The sequence below is a fragment of the Toxorhynchites rutilus genome, chromosome 2 (genome assembly GCF_029784135.1).
Source record: "Toxorhynchites rutilus septentrionalis strain SRP chromosome 2, ASM2978413v1, whole genome shotgun sequence".
NCBI lineage: Eukaryota > Metazoa > Arthropoda > Insecta > Diptera > Culicidae > Toxorhynchites > Toxorhynchites rutilus.
Window position 1 is genome coordinate 75897411 of NC_073745.1, and position 26136 is coordinate 75923546.

Consider the following 26136-nt stretch of genomic DNA (forward strand, 5'->3'; position numbering starts at 1 on the left):
TTTTTTTTGAGATGACACCAGATCTCGACGTTTCATGCATTTTTAAGTCATTTGCATCGAAAAAAAAACGATTTTTCAAATTTGCTTTCTCCCCCTTGGAAGATTTTCAAGTATCAAAAAAAACAAAGCTTTGTGCGCTTTGAGGCACCCCTAAATCATGTCCGATCGAGCTGAAACTTGGCACAGATCATTTTTTTTGGACCAATAAACAAAATGTACATGGTCGGTTTTTGAAATTCGACATGTCCATTTTTGCTGCCACCCTAGGGAAGATAACAAGTCGTGCATGGAGATCGTCGTGTCCCAGGGTCTTGAGAGGCGCTCGAAACATAAAGCCATAAAGTACGTCTTCACGAAGGATCTACAACAGCAGCAAATCATTGATCTGCGCCACATGTCACCCGAGCGCATGGAGGCCGACGAAGCCGTTGGACCGCTTCAAGCTAGACAGATACCGAACTGCCATCGACGTCAGACTTCCACCCGAAACATAAAACTAGCATCATTGAGGATTGTCGGATTGATGACACCGATGCAATTTAGATCCTGGATCCAGTTTACCCCAATGCATTAACACTTTGACGACCATGAGGGCCGTACTGCATTCAAAAGTTATTCCGCTGGGGCCATGAGTGCAGCACTGCACATGCGAAATCTTCCAAAGTTTGAAACGTGTGCGCTACAGCACACGTTCTACGTTAAAAGAATGTGTTTTTCGTTTTCTACTGACATCAATACATAGTAGGACACTTCGATATCATAGTTTGGCATCACTGCTTGTATTATTCTACTAATTACAATTTATAACTGCCCGAAATGCTCCGAAAAGTTTTTATGTCTGGATTGTTCTAATAGAAAACATTTTACGAGTTTGAAATAATGTTATAAAAAATGTAACTTCTATAAAAAATTGTTTTATAATGATTTTTATCGATATTTTACTCGTTTACCTTGAGTTGGGACCGCGTGTGCAATACAACACATGGGTAGTTTTTTCTCTAATATGGCAGATGGGGATGAAATTTTATGCTAGATGGGTTATTGGCACCATCCAGTGTAAGAATCAACCATTGGACCCTCCGGGTTTTCACGAACTTTTTGGCCAAAAAACCATGGCCGTTAAAGTGTTAAATTTCTATTATTCGTTATCCCCGTGTAACACATAATGACGGGTTTACATTAGGGAGATCTATAGCTATAGATGGATTTATTCACGTGAAAATAGATGTAAACGGAGGAGAATAAATATGATACACTTATTCGAGGTATATATAACTTGAATAAATTCAGCATATGTAAACGCTTGTGAATTTCTCACTGGTGAGAAAATAAAGTTGGACGCAGTTCTACTTCAGGTGGATAAATTCACCGTAAATATGAATATATTCATTTTATAAGTTTACACTAGTGTAAACGGTTGATGCGATTTCTATAAATCTCATCATATTTCTTCCCATAAATATATTACTAATCTAAGCCCACCCTAAGAGACCAATGAACTGCAAAGTTTAAAGCCTCTTCAAACCAAGTGAAATCTCTATAAACTCTTCAACACCTTTGCTAATCAATTTTTTGGTGTCCACTGAAAATTAGGTTACTTCCGGAGAACAACCATCAAGATAGTCAATTACAGGTAACAGAACATAACCTCCTGATAGCATCTGGACTACATATGAATGTTGCATGAGACAACAATGGCATTTTTTTCTGCACGGCGGATGACGTGATATGCCTCGAGTCACAGTACTCCCGAAGGCGAAAGTTGTGACTATAGTTTGTGATTATATCAAATTTGTAGTCGACTCTGCATTTGCCACTGTTATGCACAATTGATCTTCTGTACAATCACAACCAAAAAAAAATTACTAAGCCGCGACAATCTTCATCATATCGTGAAACGGATTATTGTACAATAAGTGAATAAGTGAAAGTAAAAACCTTGGTAATTTTTTGAAAAATTCATCAGAATAATTTCACGTTGGAAAGTTAGAAAAATCTGAGCAATGCAAAAACATCTATTTTGGTCTAACGACTGTTTCACAAAACCGATCGAGTATTGATTAACACCACGATCTGCACCGAAAAAAAATAAAAAAAAAAATTGAAAAATCTACTTACAGCACGGCATACAGTTGGGTGTCGCTGCGCCGCACGGGCCACAGTCACCTTGGGGGACACAACCACACGGATCACCCAGCGGAGGACAGCTAGGGTCACACACCGGACCGCATGGTTCACAAGGTCCGCAAGGTCCACAAGGGGCACAGCGACCGTATGGTCCGCATGGTCCACACGGCGCGCATGGTCCGCATGGACCACAAGGTCCACATGGTACACATGATGGTCCGCAAGGTCCACAAGGTCCGCATCCCGGGGGACACGAGTAGCAGTCGATGGCGCACGGGTTGCAACCGCTTCCGGTGGTGGTCACCCGACAGCGCTTGGGACACACCGGGTTACTCTTGTTGCCCATGGTTACGTTGCGGAAGCGTCGTGCATAGGTCGACGGACAGCAGGTGGCTTCCGGTTTGGTTAGACAACAAGGTTTTCCCTGTTGGTGGGGGAAAAAATTAATACTCGCTAGAATTTGGTTCTTGGAAAGATCAACAAACCTGACATTCCGAACGGGGGCAATCATGTTGGAGACCGTTTCGCTTGAGACACTCGCAGTTGGCGATGAGAATTCCTCCACGCAATTCACGACTTTTGCAGCATCGAGCCGGTACCTTTTGTGGAATGAAACTTTGCATTAGTATTTATTTTTATGGGCAAATATTTAAGGGAGAAAAGGTAAGGTACAAGGGTGGAATGGCGTGAGCAGTGCGCGTGAATCATCGAAATATGAAAGTATGAAGCATTCGAAACCACCATTTTGTACACCACCTTTGTACACTTACCTTCGCTCACGTGTTTTCCCTCCGTTGGCTCCTAGCATCGCTTTGGCCGGCAAACCGGATCGCACGGTGAGCACGCCGGTGTTTTGGTGAATCCAGTATATGTTGGAATACAGCAGTAAGCCGGAGGCGGTGGGATCTGCACGATCTGTGGCTTCGGTTGGCACACCATCGTTGTGCATATCTCCTTAGGTTCGACAATCGTACGCGGGGTGCACACAATCTTTGGGTCGGGTACGATTCGCTTGTAGTACAAAATTTTCGGATCGGGCACTACTCGCTTCCGGTAGATGATGCAAGGTTCCACATAGGTGCGTGGTTGGTAGATAATTTTCGGTTCCACAATGGTCTTCGTTCGTGGGACCACATGCTTATCAACCACAGTGCGGCAACAGTTGATGAGCTTTTTCTGGGCGACAACTCGGGGAGGCTGCTGAACTGTGATAAATCGCGGGCCGCATTGCACTGGAGGGCAAACGGTTGGGCATTGGGGCATGCAGTTTAAATCGTGGGCCGCATAGGTCTTGGGAACACATGGATCACACAAACTTCCGGGAGCACAGGGTGGGGGACATGGACCCTTTAGGACGGGGGAAAGGATGGTGCAGTTGATAACGAACTAATGCATACTGAAGCGAATGGAATGGATGGACCACTGATAAAGTCTCCCGTTCCCCTTGCTTCTGTAACTCCGGAACGTACCTAGTAGATTCGTTGGCATCCGCAGTACATTTCTTCGTAGCGTATATCCGGAATGTTGGGTTCCTTCCGGCGGAGATTCCAGCTGTGATGAACTGTTGTGGTACTGTCGTAGACTATCAGCGGTCGCTTCCACCAGTTCAGATAGGAAGGGGAACGGGGTGACTGACGATGGTATAACGTTATATTGAACGATCCCGAGTGGATTAATGTGGTATTGAAACATGGTTTTCAATTCGTATAACTTGCTGCTTGGAACAAGGCTTCGTAATTATAATAAAATTCTCTTCGAGAATTTTCTCCTCTAAGTTTAACTTCGATTGTGGTTTTGGAATGAAATTGCATATACAATAAGACAGTTCGTTTTCATCAAAATTAAGATTCGAACAAAATATATCTTTACAACAACTCACTCCCACTCGAATATTTGAACTTTGTTCTGAAATTATCGCGAGCGGAGAGCGCTACTTTTTACATCACAGTTTTGAGCTTTTCCAGAGGGAGTTGTATGCTAAATACCCTTGTTCCTTTAAATTTTTCCTCGAACTAACCATCTACAACATATCACTATTAAGCTTAGCTTCTAACAAACATTTCAAGCAAATCGATCGTAACAACACCAGAGTGACAGTTTTACTTCGAATCACAAGCGTATGATTGGTAAAATATTACTCCCTTGATGCTCGCAAGCACTATATACTTCACTCCATCACCCACAGGACGAAAGTGGTCGCCTAGCTTCGAATATGGCGACCACTTTTCTGTTGCCGTTGCCGTTGAGTAAGAAACGACATTGAGCCAAATACTAACACTATTTCAATTCCAATCGCAAAATAGTATCGATTTGCAACATGTTTCACCGAAAAAAAATGAATTTCCGTGCCTCCTCCTTCCGCCTTCATCGTTCGGATTGATTTCGCTGTTTCACCGCGGAAGGAGGATTTTTCGCGCACATTCGCGAATACTACCAACTATGAACAAAGGATCGTTAACGTCTCCACCCTCCGGCCGCAGGACGACCGGAGGACGCGAGGTCGCGATGGAATGGCGGTGGTGGTGCTCTAGTAATGATGACGACAGCAGAGATAACAGAAACGATAGCGATGCTTGGTGCAACAGGAAAGGGTACAGTGATCGCACTTGTGACAGGAAGAAGAACAGTGACATCTTACGCAAGGATAGCAGGGATAGCAGGGATCGCAGGGGCTGCAGCACGGGTCGCACATTTTTCACACGACTTGGGCGGTTCTTGCCGAGGTCTTGAGGTGCGTTCGCTCTGGAAAGTAATCCAGAGTTGTCTTATCGTCGTAAACGGTCCCGTGTCCCGGGGGATCGATCGACCCTTGTCACGAAATACTCACCAAAAGTATTGATTTTTCTACCGCACGAAAGTGGCCTTCAAAAATTAGTAGCTTGATAGTGCTTCACTGGTTGATGGTTGAGACTTGCTAGTATATTCCGCTTGATGCTTCTGGGTTTTTCCAATATAGTTGTTCACTTGTACTGAATGAAAAGGAATTTTAAAAACTTCTACAAATTATATTTTTCACACTTTTGATTTTTTTTCCTGCTGTCCGTTCTCTTCGAGATCCAAACCGATTATGATGGCAGAGAACAGTGAAAATTTACAGCTACCCATTGAAAAAATTGTTATTTCCGGTTACCATGGGTACACGTGTTCGGAATCGTTCATTTAGCAGGGGGAGAAGTGGGGGTAGTTTGAAATTTCGCGCCGACGGGAGAAAAGGCAAACTGCTCGAATACAAGAATGGTTGTATGCTTCGATTGGTGGCGATTCGAAAAGGAGAGGGCGATACGAGCACTGTGTAATGGTCGTATTAGGGTTCGTTTCCAAGAGATGTCATAAGAGCAAAGTGTTGCGTGATTATGTCGCGTGTGTCGCGTACCACAGCTGTGGAATGGAACAGATGGAGAATCGCGACGAAATTATGCACAATTAAAAGTTAGAAAATAAGCGAATGTTGTTACTGCAAACAATAAAATAATGTGTTCTCACATCTTAGGGAACATAGGTCATGAGTTAATAATATAGGTAATGGATAGGAGAAAATAGGTGTGAGTGAATTCCGTACACGTTTTATTGTGTAATACATTCAGAGTTATTTTTCCTAGCCTGTAATATTGTGATCCCTTTTCATTGCAATACACGTAGAATTATCTTCGTTATGATGTCATGATGTCAGTAACAGGATCGTATTTATTAATGTTGAAAAGGCAGCTCAACCCTCATAAACCCCTCATAAGGCTGTGAAAACTTGGCAAGGAATCGGTTTAAACTTCAGAGAACATAATCCTTACACGAGGAAGAATATAGTTTTGCCTTTTATAAAAAACAGGAAGTGGGTTATATCTATGGTATAACCGCAAGGGTGACGTAGGACTATCGTTGATTTAGAGATCATTTGTTTGAAGTTGAATCTGAATTCATTCTGAATGAATGAATATTTGAGGGACTTCGAAAACGAGAGCGTTACGTTGGAGGCACAAGGTTTTAAGTGCGATTCACATACAACATACACGTCACGTTCACGTCCCGTCACGTCACGATACGTCAATGATTCTACCATGCAATTCTCATGAAAACATTCACATACACCAGCAACGTAACGACCCGTCAGCATACGTTCAACGAAAACGACCGGCAGGGTTTGTAGAAAAGAATATTTGACGGAGACGGACGGCTCGTTTGGTTTTTGTCTGGGCTTTGTGTCTCGGCTTTTGTTTTGATTTGGTTGCACAGTAATTTACATCTACATCGACATTAAGCTAATTGAACAGATCTATGATGCAACACGTTTCATTAGACATTTTTACCTCTAGTTGGACATTTTTGTAAACATTGAGTTCGGGGCCCAAATTATGGCCCCACATTGAAAGTCGCCACCAGTCGCAAATGTCCAATTACTGGTCGAAACTGACTCCAATGCGACACTGAGTGGTGCCTCAGCATATCGCTTTATAAGTAACTTACTGTACTTTTTATGCCACCATATCTCTTTGGAGCTAAGTCATTCGGAGTGAAAATCATTCGCGACTAGTTGAAAGAATTATTCTATTTATTATTATTGTTGCATAAGGGTCGGACTACGGGGTTTAAGCATTTAAATAATTGAATTCAATGATTCTCATTGAATTTTTCTAAATTTAGAACTGATTCTAGGCATGCTGATTTGAAAGAGGGCATTGCAATTTAAAATTGTTGTAGGTGGCGACACCATGAATAAAATTAAATAAATCATTCGTTTGGCATTTGACGTGACGGTGCTGGTGGAAGCATTGACTGCATGTGTGAATTGGTGGAGACGTTGACGGAACGTAGACGTTCTTCTCCGTAACGTGCTATGTGAATCGCACATTATGCATCCAATATTGGACACGGAAATATCCTACTACTAATGGGGAAGAATAATCTTCAGAAGCTATCCTGTTAATTGCGATTGATTGAAAAATCACAAAACCAAATGTATTTGATCACTGTGTTACATGGATAGAAAACATTCAAATAAACTCTTTCACATGAATGTAATTTTAAATTGCCAGAGGAACTGGCAGGTTATTTTCAGTAACGATTAGATATTTCCACATTTTCCTCGATACTGGAAGCCCACCAGTGGTTAATGCTAACTCGATAACTATCTGTTAATAGCACTTGATTGAAACATATTTGGTCACAGTGTTACATGGATAGAAAACATTCAAATAAACTCTTTCACATGAATGTATTTTTAAATTCCCAGAGGAACTGGCAGATTATTTTCCGGATCTTTCTCGATGCTGAATGGCATCCAAACGGAAAGAATTCCGCCCGTGTATGTGTGTGTGTGTGTGTTGTAGCGGCTGCTTCGAGATCTTCCCGGGGAACCGTTTGTGGCATCACTCTCCTCCTTATGGATTCCCTTCTGGCCTAAGGTGCACTTGGTGACACCGTTCATCCGCGCTTTCATGATAAACGAAGAGCTTCACCACAACAACGACAACATGCTCCAATCGCTGTTCAATTTGAACTGAGTGGATTTCCGAGCGGCGCTCGCTTATATACCGATTGGTGATTTCAATAGCCTGTTTTGAAAGCAATTTTAAGACTATTGAAACAAGTTTTTGGATCAGAAAGTAACAAGTGGAGAACGCGTAGACATTTTATCTTTCGAATGAAGTGTTTATCATACCATTTCGTTCAGTTGTTTAGGAGCTATTAACGCTCAAAATCTCGGTCTCCGGCGTAACGCTTTCGTTTTCGAAACTTTGATTTTACACCCCGGTATAGAAATGAAAGACGTAGTCCTACGTCAAAAAGTTGATGGGTTTGAGCCTAGGGGCACGGATAGGATCTTGACATTGGACTGTAATTGTGTGTAGTAATTGTATTTGAATTGTGTTTTTTCATTGTTCAAAATCTGTAATTTTTTTCTCTTTTGATACATCAAATAGAAGCCCTGAAAAAAATCTTTTCCTGTACGAACTTGTTGTGGTATCCTGAATTTAGAGTGTAGCTCTGCTAGTGTAAGGTAAACAAAGAGAGTGCTGTTTAACCTGTCAATGAAGATAGACGTGTCTGGAAGAATAGGAGTTTTACGTGAAATAGATTCCAGTAGTAATGGAATATCACATTGGCGATCCTGCCATGATGAAAGTGAACAGGAAGAAAGTGTTATGCTTAAAAAAAAAGTCACAGGAGGGTTGTGTCCGAGACACGACAGCATAGTTGACGTAGGATTCCGTTAGGCTATATGTTGATTTTGGATATGTTTGAAGAATTACATCGTTAAATTCTTTGTGATGATTTGATGGCCCTGAAAAGGGCAATTTTGTTTGATTGTTGGATATTGTTAGTTCACTCCACCAGTGTTTACCGAGTAGTGTTGACATAAAGATGGTAACCAGTCGTTGGATGGTGCGTATCAGATAAAAGATACCGAAGTGGAACGAGATATGATGAGAACCGCCTTCTGTGATCCTAGACGAGATGCCTCCTATGTTATGTATGGATGAAATATGAAAAAACTCACTAATGGAATATAAAATAGTTACCAATACCGAACACAATTATACATTTTTCTCATCAGTAAAAACATGTTACTTCGATATAGAGAAAACATATTTGAAATGGAGAAGGTAATTTTCTTTTATAACTTTCACTTTCTGAGTGTTTATTCAACTCAATGCGAGTTTTAATTGGACTAACAGCACCTAATACTATCTGTAGAGCATATGGGAAATCACTTTTTCTAATATTTTTTCACTTTTCAAATTTTTCTCGCCGTATAAACTTTCCTTGGGTGAAAATAAACACAACAAAACAGACAGCTTAAACCAAACGACCCGTTCTCGAGCGAGAACACACCTTGGTTTTTATTTATGAAATATGAAATAAATCGTTCCATATATCAAGTCATTTTTAACACAACTGCTACCATATACAATTTTACACTTACACTTGTGCTAATTTTTTCACAATACACGATCGGCCATTGATATGAAATTTAACGAAGCAACCAACATTAAAGTTCCAAATTTAAATTTTATTTGCTAGAATTAATCGTTCACTCACCTTACTTGCAATATAAAAATGTCCCCGACTTGCATATATTTGCAAAGCCGATTTCCCCTAGGCACCTTGGTTTTGATGTCTCTGTTAGTGAATACATTTCGGTAGGAACAAAAGCACCCCCTACTTTCATGTATTTGCAATGTCGATTTCCCCTAGGCAGCTTGATTTTGATGTCTCTGTTAGGGACCCGCCGCATGTGTAGTCAATTTCGACCAATCAGAAGTGGGTATTTCCGTTAGGATAAGGGTTGAGATTTTTCAATTGTTCGATAGTTAGTTACATAACATATATTATTTTCTTCAAAATAAAAAATTGTTATGGAGTACCGAAATCGATTGACGCAAAAATTTCATCAATCCATCATTAAATGACTGAGCAATAAGCGTTTGAAATTCGACAATTTTCACGATGTGCTCGATTTTCGATTTTCAATTTGTACCCCAATATGTTCCCGAAAGACGTTATCCTACGTCAAAAAGATTTTTTGCGTCCGATGAGCAGTGTTTTGAAACAATGAAGGTAACGGTGATAGAGGGAGATTCAATTTTCTCTGAAGTGCTGCCAGTAATGTAGAAAACATAACATTCAGATTGTTGAACGTTATGTTGTGTTGAAATCATCTCCAGAAAAAAATAAGTCGGTTCGAGCCTAAGACCGTATATAGTTATATATATTATTTTATTCAGATACTACATTGAGTCGGGTTTAGCCCAAGGCCAATATTTGGATAAATTTGCGCCAAGTACATTTAGATCAGTTGAGTCGGGTTAAGCCTAAGGCCAACTAGTAAATATGCATGTAATCATATCAAATGTCATTTGTTTACCATATTGAGTCGGGTTAAGCCCAAGGCCAGCTTGCAAGTGTATATGTTCATATTTACCATATTGAGTCGGGTAAAGCCCAAGGCCAATATTTGGCTTGTTTCCGCTGAGCTCAGCTCAAAGCCAAAATCATTGCATTTGAAGCAGTTGAGTCGGGTTAAGCCCAAGGCCAGCTTGCAAGTGTATATGTTCATATTTACCATATTGAGTCGGGTTCAGCCCAAGGCTAATGTTTGGTTAGATTTGCGCCGAGTTCAGCTCAAGGCCAAAATCGTTGCATTTAGAGCAGTTGAGTCGGGTTAAGCCCAAGGCCAGCTTGCAAGTGTATATGTTCATATTTACCATATTGAGTCGGGTAAAGCCCAAGGCCAATATTTGGTTTGTTTGCGCTGAGCTCAACTCAAAGCCAAAATCATTGCATTTGAAGCAGTTGAGTCGGGTTAAGCCCAAGGCCAGCTTGTATGCGTGCATTGTAGTTCTTACTTACTATATTGAGTCGGGTAAAGCCCAAGACCAATAGCATGGTGTGCGAATGACGGTGTTCTCACAATATAAAACGGGGTGGCCAAAGACGATTGTAAAAAGCGTGGCACTGGTAAACAATCAATAAATTGGAAAGCGGTATCCTGCAGCTGAGGCAGTTATGAGCTGAATGATTTATTTCGAAAGGAAAAAATTCTCGCATGTAGAAGTCTACATGCGGTTGAGAATAGTCGTTAAGTTTTAGAATGTGTTTTATGTAGAAAATTATCTACCTTTTTGGAAAATATGCATTGTTTGAAATATTTGTGATCGATATCTCTTGTGCCGAGATATCGATTAGTTCGATGTAGATTATAGAATTAATGAAAACATTGAGAACCGATATATGGCAGCATCTATGAAAATGAATGTAAATTTTTCAAACATCATAGTATTACACATTGATTTGATAGACGCTGACGCTGATGAAGCAAATAATTTTGGTGAGCTTTAAGAATTAAATGAACTTGAGACGGGCAGTATTTTTTTTTTGCAGACTTATCTCACTTCTTAACTAGGCGAACCTAGCCAGAATTTTCACCTGCCCCCGGGCTTCTGAATGCCAAAGGGGGACTAGGCTCTGCGGAATGCACGTATCTGCATGCTCGTGCTGTTTTAGTCCTGACCGAGGAATTGTCGGACAATCGCGCAGGTGCTAAGGATGACCGACTTTTGGATGCCGGCCAATTCCTTCTCGATGTTCAACACCTTTAGCGCTTCCAGAAGTGTCTTCGGGATAATTCCAGTTCCAGAGAGAACGACTGGAACAATTCTTGGGACCTCCCTTAGCCCCCACAGTTCCTTGAGCTCCACGGCCAATGGTCGGTACTTGCAGATTTTGCGACCGTGGGTCTCCTCCAGATTCTGGTTCAGTGGAATAGCGACATCGATGATGGTGACTTTGCGGTCGCTCTTGTCGTAAACCATTATATCTGGCCGGTTGTGGTGGATCGAGAGGTCGGTCAGAACAGTGCGATCCCAGTACAGCTTGAAACGGTCATTTTCCAGGACAGGTGCAGGCAGGTACCGGTAGTTTGGTACGTTGTCTTCCAGTAGAGCACATTAGAGCGCCAGTTGTCGATGAACAATACGGGCCACGTTGTTGTGGCGCTCGGTGTAGGCTGCGTTGGCCAAAACGGGACAGCCTCCCATAATGTGCTCTATGTTTTCACCTGGTTGATGGCACATCCGGCAAATGTCATCAACGTCTTGATGCCAGACGTACCGCCTGCAGTTTCTCGTCGGAATTCTCTCTGCACCTGCTGCTTGATCTCGTCGATTTGCGTTTGGGAGAGCATGTTGTTGCGTACTATCGCTCTACGCCTCGCGTTCATCGCGTTCTGATCAAGCCTCCCGACGAACTCTGGATACGCTTCCTCGAACATTGTTAGTATTCGAGGGCGACCGCTCATGTCCGTCTCCAAAGCAGTGCAGATGTAATAGGCGCGGATCACGAATTCATTCATTTCGTGTGTCCACATGATCCGGCGCCTAGTGGTACCCACAAGTGTGGACGACTGTCGTCTGGCAGTCGCAACACGTCTCGTAGGCGCAGCGTTTCTTGGGTGATGTCGATGGCTGCTGTTTCCGTGTAGCGGTAGCTCTTCGGGTTGAACCCGGCTGGTGGCCCGCTCTTGCACATCGCCCTCCAGCCGCTGGCCGCTCGCTCTTACGCCCGTTCCAGGACCAGCTCCAGTTCGGGGACCCTCCTCGGGCGATCGCATTCTGAGTATTCTTCGTGAACGTAGCTCCATTTTCTGGGTGTATCTCCTTTGCCCGGGAGACAGCGGGTTGGCAAGGCCTCCATGACCCGGGAGGCCTTCCCCGGGAGAGATATAGCGCTCTGACTCGCTCGCACCCCCTCACTTAGCCACTTTCGACACCCGTTCTCGGAGCCAAGACCAGGTGTGTGTTTCCAGTTCACGCCCGATCTAAAAATGTCGTCATATGATCTTCGTGGAGGCGTGAGATAGGAACATTTGAGACCAACAGGCAGGCTCCTACCCTATGTTGATCCCCATTTGAGATTTTTTTTTTTATTTTATTTTATTTTTTTTTTTTTTATCAAATGAGTTATTTTTCTTTTCGAACCAAAGAACGTTAGGGGGGGTCTCCGTAGCCACATTGGTTGCGCGTTCGCTTAGTAAGCGATCGATCGTGAGTTCAAAACTCAGGGCCCTCATTGACCATCTTTGTGTTATTATAGAATAGCTACGTCCACGCAACAATCATCAGCGATGGAGATCGATCCACGGTCGAAATAAGATCGATTCATCCATACAACTGCTCTGCTCTGCCAGACACATCGGGCTACTGTTCTATAAATAACTCAACAATGATCAAACAACTGTCTCCGCTGTCCGGTGGTCCAACTGGATAATGGAAGAACAGAAAGAATACCCTTACGCCTAAATGGCTACTGTGTGAATGTACCATATGTAATGGTATAGAAGGAATACTGGCGAATGGCAACTGTGTAATGTGCTAATTATAGATATGATAACCATGTGACATGTACACGATTAAAATTCGGCTATGTTACAGCTAAAATGCTAATGAGTCTTAAATAAATAAATGGGATAAAAAAAAAAGAACGTTAATCTCTTTTGATGTTTTAGCGTCTTTGGAGGATGAGGGTTCCTTATTACGGCGAATCAATCAATCGTATGCATTGTGATACTGCGGAAGTCCATTCACATGGATATTGTCTAGTACATAACGAGAACGCTGTTCAATTGAAACCGGATGCGAATGAATCATATGATTTAAAGTCTCCGTGAACAAAGAAAAAAAAGAAGAAGAAGTATGAAAAGAAGTATTGAAAGACTGCAAAACGAATTCGTTAACTAGATTATTTTCCGCTACATTGTTGTTACTGCCAGGGGAGGATGTGGTATCCTGAATTTAGAGTGTAGCTCTGCTAGTGAAAGGTAAACAAAGAGAGTGCTGTTTAACCTGTCAATGAAGATAGACGTGTCTGGAAGAATAGGAGTTTTACGTGAAATAGATTCCAGTAGTAATGGAATATCACACTTGTATCATTTAACGGGTTAGATTAGATAACGCGGTAGAATCCGGAACCACATTCTGTTTAAAAATGTACATTCGTTTAAAGCCTATACTAGCCTTTTCTTTTGTTTATTCAATTATGCAGAAGAAGACAAAGAGTCATCATGTATCATTTTTAAACACAAGTCTTAATAGTTAATATCTTCGTAAATATAAACCTAAGTCAAATTAATTCATGACTACAGAAATATCTTATAGATAAAATAGCATTTTCTCCTTCGTTGCCACGTTGGCGATTTATAACCTTCTTAGCGTAGAGAGAATACTTGAAACCGGGAAATTTGAAGATAAATTCTGCTTTTTCTAAAAAACTTGAACGAATTCCATACCAAAAAAACAAAACATCATCATTTTACGCGCTGCGCCATCTGGTTGTAAATCCAACGTAAATTCGTCAATTGCGAAAACTGGCACGTAGATGTGAAATTGTATCAATTATGGTAATACAAAAATACACGTTTATTTCGATAAAATCGTATAAATTGGTCGAATCACAATATCAAGAAGGTTGTAATGTATGCGTCTACACTGTGTTTGCATCAAAACAGCCACTTCACAGCATAAAAATCACATTATTTTGAACGCATATTCCTTAGCAATATGCTAAGAAGCAAGCATCAATACGACACACTATTTTCAAACTAAAAATTTTCAACAAAAGAAAAAGGTTTCACATGGAATCAAGTACCAGAATCGACAAAGGAGAGATTTCTGACGTTCAAAAATCGTATTAGAGCCTTTAAAAATAAGATTTGCTTTCTAAACTAAGAAAAAACTCACTCGTATTACCATAATTGGTACTATTGGGATGATAGGTACTTCTACCCTATATTGAGTATTCTATGGCCTTGAGTGCTCTCTAGAGAAGTTCGTGTAACTGCTGTAGTGAATTGATTTCATTGGGTGCTAAGTTCTGCTTATGTATAGGAAAGGGAAAGGAGAATTGGCATGTGCATTCGAGGAAGTGAAGCGGGTTCCTTAGGGTGCTCATACACTGTTTGACCGAAGCCAAATATTTGACTCTTTTTGACAGATAAAATTTGGTCAACGTGTACTGATCAAATATATTGTACACAAAACACGACAAGCAAATATTCAATTATTGGATGCCTAAAATATTTTTTCAGTCTGTTCTTCGAACCTGTCGGTACATTGTTAGGTTACCTTGAATATTTCAGTTGATTTTTTTCCATGTTCGGTGTTTGATATTACTACTGTTGAAAATTGAAGAGTAGCAAACAAAATAGTGTTTGTACAAATATCAACTCAAACTTTATCTGTCAAAAAATATCAAATATTTGACCTCCGGGCAAACAGTGTACGGCCACCTTTAGGACGACATATTTAGAGAGCATAATATTAAGATCGCGACTACTCATGCTATCATAATCTGATATGCGCGAGTATACTCTTTCGATCTTCTAAATCAGCAACCAGTTAAATTAATTAATTGCATTTTACCATAACCAAATAACATGCGCGATATTATGACATCCTGGACCACAATTACATGAATTGTTAGTTGTTAGAAGACACAATAAAAATGTGAATTGAGCACGAATTGATTGGGCAACATACAATACAATAACTGATAAATGCCTATTACCGGTAAATGGAGAATAATTCATTATACGCATCAATATTGTGAACTAAACGCCCGTATTTAGGCAAAAAAGATTACTCGTTGCGTCGGAGAGTAGTGCGAGTGGTTAGTGCAATCGAAAGAGAATATATCCAGTTTAATCGTCAAATTGTTAACTTTTTGACGTAGGATTACGTCTTTCGGGAACATATGGGGGTACAAATTGAAAAACGAAAATCGATCGCATCGTGAAAAATGTCCAATTTCAAACGTTTGTTGCTCAGTCATTTCTTCATGGATTGATGAGATTATTGCATCAAACGATTTCGGCACTCTATAACAATTTTTCACCTTGAATAAAATAATATATGTCATGTAACTAACTATCGAACAATTGAAAAATCTCAATCCCTATCCTAACGGAAATACCCACTTCTGATTGGTCGAATCGACGACCCATGCGGCGGGTCCCTACCAGAGACATCAAAATCAAGCTGCCAGGGAGAAATCGGCATTGCAAATACGTAAAAGTAGGGGAAACTTTTGTTCCTACTGAAATATGTTCCCTAACAGAGACATTAAAACCAAGTTGCCTGGAGGAAATCGACATTGTAAATACATGACATAGGGGGATAATTAAAATTAAAATTTGGAACTTTAATGTTGTTTGCTACTTGAAATTTCATATCAATGCCCGATCGTGTATTGTGAAAAATTTAGCACAAGTGTAAGTGTAAAATTGTATATGGTAGCAGTTGTGTTAAAAATGACTTGAAATATAAAATGATTTATTTCAATTTTCATGAATAAAAGTCAAGGTGTGTTCCAGCTCGAGAACTGGTCGTTTATAGAAAAGTTTATAGGCGAAAAAGATTGGAAAAGTGAAAAAATATTAGAAAAGGTGATTTCCCATATGCTCTACATATAGTATTAGGTGTTGTTAGTACACTTAAAATTCGCATTGGGTTGAATAAACAGAAAATTCGTTTCCCATTTCAAAAATGTTTTCTCTATATTAAAGTAACATGTTTTTACTGATAACATTGGTGAGTTTTTTTTTCTCTTTATTTCATCCATACATAACACAGGATGCATCTCGTTTAGGACCACAGAGGGCGGTTTTCATCATATCTCGTTCCACTTCGGTATCTTTCATCTGATACGCATCATCCAACGACTGTTTACCATCCTTCTATCATCATCATTCGGTATGCACTGGTGGAGTGAACTAACAATACCCAACAACCAAAAAAGGGCCCTTTTCAGGGCCACCGAATCATTATCAAAGAGCTTAACGATGTAATTCTTCAAACATATCCAAAATCAGCAGAGAGCCTAACGAAATCCTACGAAATCCAACTATGCGGTCGTGTCTCGGACACAACCCTCCTGTGACTTTTTTTTTTACACTATATTGACTGTTCAGTTAAAAAAATTGTGGCAATATAGTTGCCACTTTGTGCTCCCGTGGCCGAGTGGTTAGCGTCATAACTAACATGCCGGGTGTTAGGGTTCGATTCCCGTTCTGGTCGGGGGAATTTTTCGTCAAAGAAATTCCCTCCGACTTGCACTGTGATCACGCGTATTCTAGAGCTTGCCGCTCAGAATGCATTCAAGGCGTGTTATTTGGCATAGAAATCTCGGCTAAGTTCTAATAAAAATGACGCAAGTGATACTACGTTGAGAAGGCGAAGTTCCATTAGGAACGATAGTGCCATTGAAGAAGAAGAAGAAGAAGAAGATAGTTGCCACTGCCCGTTAATCTCAAAAACACTGTTTGCCGCTGCCTTGTAAATTCACTTTATTGAGCCTTTGGTAATGCATCAATTAATACGGAATATTTCTACGCTTCTATCGCAATTAATAAAATGTTATTTTTCATTAGATAAACAATTGAAAAACTGTGAAACATCAAGCGTTCTCTAAACGCCCTAACTGCCTAGTTTTGATTGGCCCGATTTACGATTTCCCGAACACAGACTTCTTATTCAATGTACTTGTGGGAATCCCGAATCCGAATCCGCAAATATATTGAATTCAATTGAATTCGGAAATTGTTTTATTCAATCAAAAGTTTACTCAATACAAACAAATAATTGCAAAGCTCAGGTAGTCCCACGTTAACCTTGCGGTTATATCATATATATAATCCACCCATTTTTGATGTAGACTTTGTTACGGGAGAAAATGGCGAACTCGACACAGAATCGGTCACTTCCCGACGTTATGATACTTAGACCGACCAAACACTTCACTCGTAGAAATTTTTTATTCGAAATCCAGAGATGATTGGACTTGTCACACTTCGAAGATGTAGAAGAAATAAGTTGAAATATAGCCAAAGCTGGTTAGTCTATACTGATACGTGACGGATGATTCCGCCTAGATTTTTAACTGTGCAGAATTGTACTTTCCGATGAGAGAAAACATTTTCTGTAAACTTTTCGGTTCCACGTGATTTTTAGAATACTAGAAAGTTTCACTATTTCACTACGATGTTTCATTTGCGGCTGAGCGAAGTAGGGGAACCGGGGGTAAGACGGACAGTGGGAGTATGATGGACAGGTGGTTGATTTGTATAGTTGCATTGTGAATTTTAAATTTCTGTTAATGGGAACCCCTCCTACTTGCTATTCTAGAATATTTAAACCATTCCAAGACAATGAATAATGATCAAAAGTGAAATAGGGAAACAAAAACCGAAAATCATTGTCAAAAGACGTGATTGGAAATTTTGGTATCCATTCCTAAGGTCGTTTGTAAGACATTTTCTGATGACATTCATCAACATGTGTTGAGCGTATATTTTTGCTTTACAGTGAAAACAAAACAAAATCCGGAAATCGGTTGGCTTGCACAATTATGGACTCTATTTTGAAAGCGAAGAACTATGTATCGGCCCAAGGAGGAGCGTCAAAGATGAAGTTAAAGGAAAATTTGAAGGCAAAGTTCAACGAAACCACGTAAAAATATCATACAATTCTGAGGCAAAAAACTTTTCTATTATCTATTTTGTTGTATCGACACGACTTCCACAACTCATAAATTAAGAAAATATGTTCAAAGTGAAAATAAACCGTTATTTTCATTTTCTCCCTTAACTTTTCGATACCGATTTGTTGGCCAACATTACAGATATCCAATTTTTATCAGAAAATACTGCAGAACTAAATGTGGCAACCCTGGTGGTGAAGATTATGCCTGTTTTGATTTAACTAAGGCGGCGGTGACAGTGGTTGCGGAAAAGTGGTCGTACGAACTGTATGCAATAGTGAAAATAAAGCGTGTGTCACATCAAATTGCATCACGGAAAAAACGCTGTAGAAATTCGCCCAGTAGACTGATCCTTTTGAAAATTTTAGACAGTAAAATAAAAACTATTAAACAACTTTTGGCATTTTCTTTTTATTCATACTTCGAGCCCAAGCCCGTATGCTCGCACCTTCCTCTTTACCCCGTCCATAAGGTTCTGTACAACGTCAGGTTGTAGTTTTTTTTGAACAGAAATCCATTTTCTCTTGAAGTCCGCCTCCGATTTGACAACTTTTGGGTTCTTCCGGAGGGCCTGCTTCATAATCGCCCAATATTTCTCTATTGGGCGAAGCTCCGGCGCGTTGGGCGGATTCATTTCCTTTGGCACGAAGGTGACCCCGTTGGCTTCGTACCACTCCAACACGTCCTTTGAATAGTGGCACGAAGCGAGATCCGGCCAGAAGATGGTCGGGCCCTCGTGCTGCTTCAATAGTGGTAGTAAGCGCTTCTGTAGGCACTCCTTAAGGTAAACCTGCCCGTTTACCGTGCCGGTCATCACGAAGGGGGCGCTCCGCTTTCCGCAAGAGCAGATCGCTTGCCACACCATGTACTTTTTGGCAAACTTGGATAGTTTCTGCTTGCGAATCTCCTCCGGAACGCTGAATTTGTCCTCTGCGGAGAAGAACAACAGGCCCGGCAGCTGACGAAAGTCCGCTTTGACGTAGGTTTCGTCGTCCATTACCAGGCAATGCGGCTTCGTCAGCATTTCGGTGTACAGCTTCCGGGCTCGCGTCTTCCCCACCATGTTTTGCCTTTCGTTGCGGTTAGGAGCCTTCTGAACCTTGTATGTACGCAGGCCCTCCCGCTGCTTGGTCCGCTGGACGAATGAACTTGACAAATTCAGCTTATTGGCGACATCCCGGACCGAACTTCTCGGATCACGTCTAAACTGCTTAACTACGCGCTTGTGATCTTTTTCACTGAAGGAGCATCCATTTTTGCCGTCTTCACCTTCCGGTCGATGGTTAGGTTCTCGAAGTATCGTTTTAGTACTCTGCTGACCGTGGATTGGACGATTCCCAGCATCTTACCGATGTCCCGATGTGACAACTCCGGATTCTCGAAATGAGTGCACAGGATTAATTCACGACGCTCTTTTTCGTTCGACGACATTTTTCCAAATTTACGAAAAATTGACAGTGAAGCATGGCCAACGTGATATATACACTCTTATCTGATTTTAAGCGAAAGCTGAAGATATAATTGTGACACACCCTTTAAACAACCACATTGAGTTGTATTGGTGTGGGTACATTGCTTCCCCCTTGCTTCGTTCGAATTCGCCTGCTTCTTTCGAACAAAATTGTTTGTTTCTCTTCGTCAGTTGTCGTACAATGAAATTTTCATGTGTACTCCGAGCCAATGTCACCTTAGCCTAACATAACATTATCAGCAAAAAGATAGGTTCGTCACGTCACGATGTCAAAATCTCCATTTATTTGCAGTGATTCAATTAAATTCACGACCAACACCGATTACTCGCTGCATCACTGCAGAATATGATTAATACAAATTCAATCAACAGTAGCGAAGATTTACAGTTAGATGTGAACTAGTGAAACTAATGTTCGTTAATTTGCATGCACTTCAAACTCATTTTATCATTTCATGCTCAAGACAAACCCATCCTTTCGCGACGAGAGAGCAAAAAAAAAAGAAGCTACTGCTTTGTGCCGTAACTTCGCCAAGGCGAACCCGCTCTCGGATCCCACCACTAGCACATCCTCCAGCTTCCTTGACAGTGCAACGCTTCCGGGTGCGCCACGTTTATCCATTACGACTATTCTTCGGCTCGTGCCGTAACGGAAGATCACAGCCATTTCGGCTCCAGCATAGAGAGGGACGCGCGGCGATGGTTCAAGATCATGGCAATAATACGCTAACAATCGTCCAATTAAACTAGTCTTTTCACACTGCTAATCGGATTCGGTTTCGACTGAAACGACCCAAATTTCCGTGGTAATTGTGTTTCCCCAAGTTCAGCATCAGCAACTGCTACTGTTAGGCTGCGGACTGTCGCATCTGGGGCTGAAGATTTGGGTTTTTCTTTCTGGTTTTTTAGCATGAAAATAATTGTTTTATTGAAGCAACGATTTCTTTGGTTGTCACAACCCGATTGATTGAGCTGGTTGAAATTTGAATTATCGTATGAAATTGTTGAGAATTGCCAACTGTTTCGACCGTTTCCAAAGCAGAGATATTGTTTTGCGAGTCAAGTTCATTAAAAAAAGACGTTTCAGTTTTTATTTAATATTCATGTGGAATGAATGGAATTTTAACAAAATACTTGCCGAATTATTTACGTTTGTTTCCATTCTTGATAGTTTGCACAGTGCTCTCGATGACTTGTGTCAAATCTTTATCCGGAAACATTATAAAATCATTCTCATAAATCGTCTCTCCATAAGATTCCGTCGCGTTTTCTTGCCTGATCTTTCAATTGACGAATTTACGCAAAGCTGAATCAGCTCATGCGACATCTACATTAGAGCTCAGAACCACAAAAGTGAGGGTGTTTGTTTATTTTACGCACTGAAAAGCAAGATTCAGTGGTGATTATTCATTTTTTTTCAATTTGGATTCATTTCAGCCATTGAATGTCGTCAGTATATGGTAAGAAAGTTGGAGTTTTGTATATTTACGATAGTTTCAACACGCGATTTGACCAAAGTCATAGATAATTTCTGAAAATTTTATGTTTGATAATGCATACCGGTTATTGATACTATGAATAATTGCGATGAAATCGATATCATATCAAATTGGCTGATATCATTGATTATGCAGGGGCCGATACGAGAAGAATTTGCAGTATTTTTAGCGCAAAACACCCTATTCATCGTTTACTTAGTTGAAAAAATATAAAGTTACAATACTTATAACAAGACATTCCTCGTAATACACATAGCACATCGTAAAATGATGATTTTCTAACCTTTTCAGCGTGGAAAGAATACATGAAACCGGGAAATTTGAAGATAAATTCTGATTTTTCTAGAAAATTTGAACGAATTCCATACCAAAAAAACAAAACATCCTCATTGTACTCGCTGCGCCATCTGGTTGTAAATCCAACGTAAATTCGTCAATTGGCGATCTAACGCAAAACGTAAACGATCGGTGAGACATCTGGATTCTGTTTTTGAACTAAGAAAATGATGATAAGGTAACCTAAAATTGAAAAACAAATCACGTATGTTTTACTTCCGGACTTTCCAAGGTAGTTCTCACATGCAAGAACCATGCATTTTTCTACTTGTTTTTGATGGTGCTCTCGAATTTCCGTCTTTGATTCAACCATTGTCAATATTTATACAATTTTCACTACTGAAAGAGATAAGAAAATAACATGTTATATATAATAATACGCAGAATTAAATTTCTTAAAAACTAATCGCAATCAAATAATCTTTTATGATTATAACATTGTAATATATGGAAAGAACTACAAACCTTCCATTAGCTCACATGGCAAAATTTAAAACCATCATCACTTTCACCGCAGCGCCGCCTAGGTGTAGATTTGTACATTAGATCGCCAATGGGCCTGATTCTCGAATACACTTCACGGTGAAAACGAAGGGCCTGATTCTGGAATACACTTCGAATACACTTCACGGTGGAAACGGAATGAAACGTATCCGCGATGACAACGGTAGGGTGTCGACATCTGGATACGAGATTAGTTTCCCACTAAACTTATAATTATAATATCAAATTATCTTCAGATGATATTTTTATATGAGATTATTATATCACATGAAGAAAACATAGTTTTCCACTCACATTGAATACCAGTTTGATACGAAGAAGTTAATTTTCATGATTGATTTTTTGTTTGAAAAGTGCTCATTCTGCCTGAAAACTCATTATTATCTTCTCGACACTTCACTAACTCGTAAAACGTAGTTCAATGGCATGCCGTTTATTCCGTTTCCACCGTGAAGTGTATACATTCGAGAATCACGCCCGAAATTGACGAATTTACACAAAGCTGAATCAGCTCATGCGACATCTATATTAGAGCTCAAAACCACAAAAGTGAGGGTGTTTGTTTATTTCATGCACTGAAAAGCAAGATTGCAATACATGAAACCGGGAAATTTGAAGATAAATTCTGATTTTTCTAGGAAATTTGAACGAATTTCATACCAAAAAAACAAAACATCCTCATTTTACTCGCTGCGCCATTTGGTTGTAAATCCAACGTGAATTCGTCAATTATGTGTATCCGCGATGACAACAGTACAGTGTCGACATCTGGATCCGAAAATATTTTCCCACTAAAACTTATCATTATAAGATCAAATTATCTTCAGATAAAATGTTTGTATGAGATTATTTTACCACATGATGAAAACAAAGTTTTCCATTCACTTTGAACACTAATTTGAAACGGAGAAGTTGATTTTCATTGATAACTTTTATTTGAATAGAGGTTATTCTGCCTGAAAACCCACTATTATCTATGACGCATCACTAACTCGTGGAAAGTAGTTCAATGGCGTGCCGTGCATTTCATTTTCACCGTGAAGTGTCTTCGAGAATCAGACCCAATGTGACATTCCGGTGCAATCAAAATATATCTCAATACAGAACCTAGAGGAAGACCAGAGATAACAGGTAAAGGGTCAGAAAGAACAACATCGTGAAAAACCCTCTGATATCTTCCAGCTAGGTATGACAACAAATATAGGAGGTTGTGTCCAAGACACGACCACATTGTTGACGTAGAACTACGCTGTTATTTTGTTCAAGTCCTCCACTTCGCGCTCTTCTCAACAGAAGCCCTTTCTATTTATATTTCCGGTCTCGATTAGCTGAGATAGTTTTGTTACTGTCTCTCGAAACCAAATCACACACAAAATTCCTGAACAAAAATTTTCAAATTTTCTTGGTGAGCCGACGATAAATTACCTTGATGATTCCCCATACAATTGTATAGTTCAAACCTCAATGGAATGGCGTCAGTTTGATGTAATGATTGCAATGCCAGAGACATCATCAGCGTGTGAGTAATTTGGTCGCGTCCACAGTTCAATCTGAAACGAAGACATGTAATGACGCAAAACAAGGAAGAACAAGCGATGTTCATTACTTCTTATCTCGAGCGATACTGAAAATTTGCCTCAGCGAGATCCAATATTTATGCTCTAGGCAAATATTTCCCTTCGTTCTTCTTCTTCTTCTCTTCTTTGTTCACGGAGACTTTGCTCGTTATTTACGGCATGGGTAAGCTTCTAGTTCTCATCAATTTCAACCGTTTACACACCAGGGGATTGTAATATATAGCATAAACAACGAATCTTAGGGAATTTTCGATTCGTTTGGTGTGTAAATCGTCAAAATCCGTTTGCGGCAAAAATATTTATTAACGTTAACTTTATTTCATAAAAACGTGACCTGTTTTCTGATTTGGCACCCTTAATGAAAGACGTAGTTCTACGTCAAAACAGAATTGATGTGATAACGTATAACAAAACATGTTATGTGTAATTTTGTCAAATGCTTTAGAGAAGTCAAGCAATATCGAAACAACTGAACCACCTTTATCTAAACCAGGCCAATGCCGTCAAAAATTTTAAGCATGGCAGTTTTGGTGCTATGGCCCTTGCTAAAGCCTGACAAATATTCGAATAAGATATCGTTATCCGCAACATAACTACAAATTTGGGATTTCATTATTGATTCCAAAGTTTGTGATAATGAACTAAATATGCTAAATATGGACGAAGAATAGACATAGAACTATCTGATGTTTTTTTTCTTGATTGGTAGAAATTTTGCAGTTTTCCATTCCGTTTTTGTCCTGATTATAAGATTAAACATGTGCGTTATAGGTTTCATTATGAGAGTAAGGATTAGTTTTATATATTTGATTGGAATTCCACCAAGTCTAGTTGCATTGGATTAAATACCATAGATGGCATTTATGACATGACACTCCTCGATATGCGTAAAGCTGAACACTTGTGGTAAGGACCCAACGTTCCTTAAATCGATTAACTTTATCAGCATTGAATTTGGTTGGTCCTCCAAAGGTTTCTTTTTTGACGTAGAACTACGTCTTTCATTAAGGGTGCCAAAACTGAAAACAGGTCACGTTTTTATGAAATAAAGTTATCGTTAATAACTATTTTTGCCGTGAACGGATTGTGGCGATTCACATACCAAACGAATCGGAAATACCCTAAGATTTGTTTTATATGCTATGCATTACAATCCCATAGTTTGTATATGGTTTAAATGGATGAAAATTGGAAGCATTCCCATTTCCTCATATATTTGTTTTGTCCATTTGTGTGCTTTCCCGAACAGAGCTGTCAATAACGAGCAACGAAGGGGAAATCGTAAGATGTAAAGTCTCCGTGAACAAAGGAAAAGAAGAAGAACGAAGGGGAGTATTTGCCTAGAGTATAAACAGTGGGAGGCGAATGAACTGCAAAGTTTAAAGCCTCTTAAAAACAAAGAACCAACCATATGAACAGTGGATCTCGCTGAGGCAAACTTCATTCTTCGTGAGGACACCGACTGGACAACATCGTTCCTGGGCGAGCAGGACGGCGAGGTATCGAATGGTTTTCTCAAGGCAATGGGGGTGGAGGAGTAATATGAGGAAAAAGTAAAGTTTTCTAAGGGCCATTTTGAAGGCTAGAGACGAATGAACTGAAGATGTTTTAAGTCTCTTAAATTCAACAAGGAAAAGAAGATTTCAGTATTGTTCTAGGTCGGTGATTTGAACATGCTAATGATGACAGCTAAGCTAATCTAGACTTGCAATATTAACAGAAAGGGCTTCTGTAGAGAAGAACGCAAAACAGAGATAAGTGTGTGTATATTTAGTTGCTTCAAGCCATCGATATATGGATATTTGAGGCGTACGTGCGTGCTTCATAACCCGTCCGTCAGAGTAGTGCATCTTCGCTACGCTGAAACCCCACAAACAAGGAGGGGAGATAGTAGGAGGGAATTATTTACGCTAGGGTATTAGTAATGAATCTCTGCTGAGGCAAATATTCAGTCTTTTGCCAAGCAGTTTGCATTGTTTGTTTTCTGTCATCATAAAGGCTTCGTTGGTGCCTTTGACATTGCATCAATGCATTGAACTGACGCTATAGTGAAGCAGGTGCTGAGGTTGTGCACCAAAAAATTATTTGAGGCATATCAAGTTATTCAATACGTTATTTTATTGTACCAATGTTTGAACTTGGGGCATTTAGTTACCGTTTTCAAAGGAACAGTGTTCTTAAATAGTTCTTTGATATGACTATCAAAGTAATTGAATGATTTGTTGGAATTGTCAATGTTATAAAAGTAATTCCAATCAATTTGATTGGAAGAAGAAATTGTTAGCCCTGGGTCTATTCGGTTAAAATCACGAAAACGGAATTCTTCAGTAGTTAGAACTGTGTCTATATTAACTGAAGCATAAAGCAAGTCGTGTTTGGACATAAACGGGACGTCGACTTGATTGAAGCGGAAAATATTGTTTATGTCATTAGTTAAAATATGGTCAATTTGTGAACAACCATTTCTATGAAAATGAATTGGCTCGTGACCAACCGACTGAAACGAGAAGTTGTCTAAACAGTTTAGAAAACGTTTGGTTTTGTCATACATTTCATCTAGTAAATTGGTATTAAACTCTCTCAAAAATAAGAACTT

General features: G+C 39.9%; 1 protein-coding gene across 1 annotated transcript in view; it reads right to left on the reverse strand.

Annotated features, from left to right (window-relative positions):
* LOC129765848 (keratin-associated protein 16-1-like) overlaps window positions 1-5192 on the reverse strand; it is a 15095-nt gene extending 9903 nt beyond the window's left edge. The window contains exons 1-7 of the mRNA XM_055766285.1: window positions 4955-5192; window positions 4766-4869; window positions 3600-3758; window positions 2934-3513; window positions 2879-2883; window positions 2613-2726; window positions 2119-2551 (exon numbers count right to left, since the gene is read on the reverse strand). Coding sequence (XP_055622260.1) covers window positions 2119-2551; window positions 2613-2726; window positions 2879-2883; window positions 2934-3513; window positions 3600-3758; window positions 4766-4819 — 1345 coding nt within the window. The 5' untranslated portion in view covers window positions 4820-4869; window positions 4955-5192. The remainder of the gene's footprint in view (window positions 1-2118; window positions 2552-2612; window positions 2727-2878; window positions 2884-2933; window positions 3514-3599; window positions 3759-4765; window positions 4870-4954) is intronic.
* Window positions 5193-26136: the final 20944 nt, after the last annotated feature.